The sequence below is a fragment of the Schistocerca americana genome, chromosome 2 (assembly GCF_021461395.2).
Source record: "Schistocerca americana isolate TAMUIC-IGC-003095 chromosome 2, iqSchAmer2.1, whole genome shotgun sequence".
Lineage (NCBI taxonomy): Eukaryota > Metazoa > Arthropoda > Insecta > Orthoptera > Acrididae > Schistocerca > Schistocerca americana.
Window position 1 is genome coordinate 221883835 of NC_060120.1, and position 6000 is coordinate 221889834.

General features: G+C 45.3%; 1 protein-coding gene across 1 annotated transcript in view; it reads right to left on the minus strand.

The window, feature by feature from the left end:
- LOC124593906 overlaps positions 1–2967 on the minus strand; it is a 99562-nt gene extending 96595 nt beyond the window's left edge. Inside the window, exons 1-2 of the mRNA XM_047132257.1 lie at positions 2944–2967; positions 2424–2758 (exon numbers count right to left, since the gene is read on the minus strand). Of these exons, the coding sequence (XP_046988213.1) occupies positions 2424–2758; positions 2944–2967 (359 nt within the window). The remainder of the gene's footprint in view (positions 1–2423; positions 2759–2943) is intronic.
- Positions 2968–6000: the final 3033 nt, after the last annotated feature.

The following is a 6000-nucleotide window of genomic DNA, read 5'->3' on the forward strand; positions in this document are numbered from 1 at the left end:
TTTGGAACGATACACCTTAGTTTTTTTCTCTTTTTCTTACATTTTCTGCCAAAAGAGTTCACATTCGGGGAAGTTTGCTCCATAATCCATTACTATGAAGAATTCCTAAACGCGAACAGCCGTTACCACTAAATATGCAAGGCAGAACCAGACATAAATTTCTATTCTCGTGTAGGAAAACTCCAAAGAAAAAATATATTCAAGTGATAACTCCGATGAATTGCTAGAGTAATGAGTGACACTTGATTATGGTTGTCGATAAGACAAGATAAACATCAAATAGAGTTAGAACACGATATCATTACCACTATCGTTCCGTTGTTGGCGTGCGGAGCACGGATGTGGATTGATGTAGAGTAAGAATTTATACAATGGCAGTGACCATTAGTGGAGACTCGTACTCGTACCGCAGGAACGCATAAAGTAAGAGGAAATCGCGTACTAAACAAAGAAGGCAAAGCTGAAAGGTCGGGTCTGTACAATGAGAACAAAAGTGAAGACAGTATTACAAAAATACAAGAGGAAGTAAATGAAAATGAGGTGCGAGATATGATATTGTGAGATGACTTTGACAGAGCTCTGGAAGAGCAAGACAGAACAAGTTCTCTCAAGTAAACATTCTCATACAATTACTGATATCCGTTGAAGGCTCGCCATGACATTACCATTCCACCTTTTATTCGAGATCGGTATCGACAGGTGTAAACACTACTGTGCTATCAGTTTAGTAAGTCTTGATTACCAGATAGTGACAAGAATTATTTACCGAAGAATTGCGTAACTGATAGAAGCCGATGTCGGGGGAGATCAGCTCGGATTCTGAAACACGCAAGGCAATACTGACCCTAATACTTGCCTTACAAGAAGAGTTGCAGGAAGGTGAAACTACATTTAGAATTAGAAAAAGCTTTTAACAATGTTGACTAGAATACACTCTTTCAAAATTATCAAGATTGCAGGGGTAAAATACAGGGGTGAAAAGATCATTTATAACTCATGGAGAAACCACACTGGAATTAAAACTCGAAGAGAAGGAAAGGGAAGCAACAGACGAGAACTAGTGAGACAACATTATTTAACCCATACATCGAGCAAGCGCTAAAGAGACCCGAGAAAAAATTTTGGAAAAGGAATTAAAATTCACTGAGAAACTCGACTCTGTAGTTATCGACGAAATTGTAATTTTGGCAAAGACGGCAAGGTCGGACACTGTTCTGGAATAGGTTGTAAGATTAATGTAAACAAAATTAAGTCAATGTTACTGAAATGTAGTCCAGGTAAATAACGTAATGCCGATAGGATTGTGTTAGGAAATGGAACACAAAAAAGAATCGATGAGTTTTGTATTTTGGTAGCAGATAACTGACAATGGCCGCAAGAGGAAGGCTATAATGACAAAAAAAAATACGAACAAGAGTAATTTGTCAACATCGAATATAACGGTAAATTTAAATGTCAGGAAATCTTTTCTGAAGATACTGGTAGGGAGCGTAACCTTAAAAGAGAACCGGCCGCAGTGACCGAGCGGTTCTAGGCGCTACAGTATGGAGCCGCGCGACTGCTACGGTCGCAGCTCCGAATCGTGCCTCGAGCATGGATGTGTGTGATGTCCTTAGGTTAGTTAGGTTTAAGTAATTCTAAGTTCTAGGGGACTGATGACCTCAGAAGTTAAGTCCCATAGTGCTCAGAGCCATTTGAACAACTTGAATAATGAAAAGGAACGGTTCTCGGGGCTGATTCTCAGGTATCAGGTAAGCGTCATTTTGGTAACAGGATGCAGTGCGCTTGTGTATGTGTGGGGACGGGGAGGTAAAACTGCAGAGGAAGACCAAGGTTTGATTGCAATACGTAGATTAAATCAGATGCAGGGCGCGCTTTAAGTAACAAGCGAAACAAGTCGCAACTTATGGCGCCAAGCCGCGAGGCGCACCACCGGCGACATAGTTTTTTAGATGTCTAAACTGGACTTAAACGCACTTAGTAGCGGCCGTTTGAGGCGACAAACTGAGGGAGGTGCTTCGGGCGCTCATTGCAAGTGCCAACTGAGACGGGTGAAAGTATGAGAGGGAAAAGGGGGAAAGATGTGCCAAATTGTAAGTCGTTTGTTTGGAAAAATATTATCGAGACGGCCTTGATCAGATGTACATTGTAGCAATGCCGTAAGGAATTTTCTTTTGTGCCCGGGAAACAATTAGGTCACATATATTGATAACTATATACAAGAATTGTGGTAATACAGATGTAAAAAATATTATCAATACAGAAATATAGCACCCACTGTGTCCATTTAAGATAGTAGCTAACACATATGATCTACGAGGACAAGTATAAAAAACGAATATTTATTTCGATACAGGAACAGACTGACAGCAAGTGGTGACGATATGCATTGCAGTGTACTGTATACTGCAGATGTTACTTACGGATTGGAGCCTGGAATCGTAGTCTGCGGCTGATGGGTCACACCTGAAAGCACACGAAAGAGCAGCACGCGCGCGCGGTCACGGGAGCGGACGCGGAGCTTCGCCACGGACACGCGAGTACCTGGTGCGCGCGGGCAGCGGCGGTCGCTGCCGGTTGGAGCGAGGCGAAGCACTGAGCGCGGCTCTGCTGGAGCGGGCAGGCTGTTGCAGCGGCTACACGGCGACCAGGCGGTGGGCGTAGCGACCTGGCCCGGTGTAGCGGCGCGCCGGCGTGGCGTGGGCAGTACCGCCGGCGAGCCGTGGACCCGCCCCGGCGACGCGAAGCTGCGTAACACCTGTCCCAGGCGGCGCAGGACTCCGCGTGTGCGCCGCACGCCACGTGTCCGCTGCCGGACCGTCTCAGGAAACAATGGGTACGGCCGCGCCCTCGCGGGGGGAAGTTTCCGACGCCTTCAGCGGCGAGAGAAAGAAAAGGGAGGGCACCAGTACAGGAAGTGCGCAGCAATGTAGGAACACCCACCTGGCACTTGTGCATGTCAGTCATGCTAGGTGTACTACAGAGTCCAATTTATTTACCAAATGAAGCTCCAATAACAATCGATTCCAACGAAGGTTGTACGCACAAGTACAGGGATCAGACAAAAATATGCGAGGAACGTTCAATAAGTAATGCACAACTTGCCGACCAGTTTCGATTGAAAAACTGAGGAACTTGTTCTGCGACATCGTACAATGTTCCCGCTCCAGCTCCTATGCAGGGTGGTCCACTGATAGTGACCGGGCCAAATATCTCACGAAATAAGCATCAAACGAAAAAACTACAGAGAATGAAACTCGTGTAGCTTCAAGGGAGAAACCAGATGGCGCTATGGTTGGCCAGCTAGATGGCGCTGCCATAGGTCAAACGGATATCAACAGCTTTTTTTTTAAAATAGGAACCCCTATTTTTTATTACTTATTCGTGTAGTACGCAAAGAAATATGAATGTTTCAGTTGGACCACTTTTTTCGCTTTGTGATAGATGGCGTTGTAAAAGTCACAAACGTATAAGTACGTGGTATCACGTAACATTCCGTCAGTGCGGACGGTATTTGCTTCGTGACACATTACCCGCGTTAAAATGGACCGTTTACCAATTGCGGAAAAGGTGGATATCGTGTTGATGTATGGCTATTGTGATCAAAATGCCCAACGGGCGTGTGCTATGTATGCTGCTCGGTATCCTGGACGACATCATCCAAGTGTCCGGAACGTTCGCCGGATAGTTACGTTATTTAAGGAAACAGAAAGTGTTCAGCAACATGTGAAACGTCAACCACGACCTGTAACAAATGATGATGCCCAAGTAGGTGTTTTAGCTGCTGTCACCGCTAATACGCACATCAGTAGCAGACAAATTGGGTGAGAATCGGGAATCTCAGGAACCTCGGTGTTGAGAACGCTACATCAACATCGATTCCGCCAGTACCATATTTCTATGCACCAGCAATTGCATGGCGACGGGTTTGAAGGTCGTGTACAGTTCTGCCACTGGGCAAAAGAGATATTACGGGACGATGACAGATTTTTTGCACGCGTTCTATTTAGCGAGGAAGCGTCATTCACCAACAGCGGTAACGTAAACCGGCATTATATGCACTACTGGACAACGGAAAATCCACGATATCTGCGACATCAACTACCTTGGCGGGTTAATGTATGGTGCGGCATTATGGGTGAAGGATAATTGGCCCCCATTTTATCGATGGCAATCTAAATGGTGTAATGTATGCTGATTTCCTACGTAATGTTCTCCCGATGTCACTACAAGATGTTTTACTGCATGACAGAATGGCAATGTACTTACAACACATGTCCGGCACATAGCTCGCGTGCGCTTGAAGCGGTATTGAATAGCTTACTTTATGACAGATGGATTGGTCGTCGAAGTACCATACCATGGCCAGCACGTTCACCGGATCTGACGTCCCCGGATTTCTTACTGTGGGGAAAGTTGAAGGATATTTGCTATCGTGATCCACCGACAACGCCTGACAACATGCCTCAGCGCATTGTCAATGCATGTGCGAACATTACGGAAAGCGAACTACTCGCTGTTGAGAGGAATGTCGTTACACGTATTGCCAAATGCATTGAGGTTGACAGACATCATTTTGAGCATTTGTTGCATTAAGGTGGTATTTACAGGTAATCTCGCTGTAACAGCATGCGTTCTCAGAAATGATAAGTTAACAAAGGTACATGTATCACATCTGAACAACCGAAATAAAATGTTCAAACGTACCTACGTTCTGTATTTTAATTTAAACTGTTCGTCTAAATATTGTGAGCCATATGTTTGTGACTATTACAGCGCCATCTATCACAAAGCGAAAAAAGTGGTCCAACTAAAACATTCATATTTCTTTACGTACTGCACGAATATGTAATAAAGATGATGGTTCCTATTTTAAAAAAACGCAGTTGATATCCGTTTGATCTAAGGCAGCGCTATCTAGCTGGCCAACCATAGCGCCATCTGGTTTCCCCCTTCAAGCTGGACATTGTAGTGTTTTCGTTTGACGCTTATTTCGTGAGGTATTTGGCTCGGTCACGATCAATGGACCACCCTGTAGTTTCATAAAGTTCCAGTATGCGTCGGAGCTATATGTAGCCTTCAAAGTACCGCTCGAAGCAGAGAGCTATCCTCGGATTTTTTTTTTGGCAGAAAACCAGATCATCACTGTTATTTGTAGTTACTTGCAAAAGTCTACGGATACGTGCAGTGAACAAAAACACGGAGACTCGTTGGGCGAGAGTCTATCATCTTCACAAGGTAGCGAAAACCTGTCCGATCTACCGCTTACCGGCCGACCGCACGCAGGTGTGACTCCTCCAGTGTCAGAACGTGCGGACACTCTCACTCTAGGTTATCGATGGATCACAATGGAACACCTGAACAATCAACAGGGCGTCTCTGTTGGCAGCGCGGACAAACTCGTTTAACAGTTGGGGGACTCAGAGATGTGAGCCGGGTGTGTTCTTCGCTGCCTAACAGAAGACCATAAAGAGCAACGAAGGACACGTGTGCGGAATGGCATGCGTGCTACCAGGCAGATCGTAACTATTTACTGTCGAAGATCGTCACAGGTGATGGAACGTGGGAAACAAAACGGCAATCCACTGAGTGGCGTCACACTACCTCTCTCCCGAAGAAAAAGTTAGCACTTTCAGCCGGTAAAGTCTGGGGACGGTCTTCTGGGAGTCTGAAAGGGTCGTTCTGTTTGATGTCCTCCCTTATGGAACACGTTTAACTGTGAAGAATGTTGTGGTACCCTCAGTGTTGAATTCTGCCTTCTCGTCGAGTATCGGGTGTCCAAGAAACCTGCTTTCTCGGACCTCTAGATAACGAGTCAAACAAACCGTATTAATGACTCTTATTATGAATGGATCGTTGGACCACAATTCCAAAAAATCGTGAAACTTCCTGGCAGGCTAAAACTGTGTGGCTAAGCCATGTCTCCCCAATATCCTCTCTTCCAGGAGTGGTAGTTCCTCAAGGTTCGCAGAAGAGCTTCTGGAAGGTAGGAGACGAGGT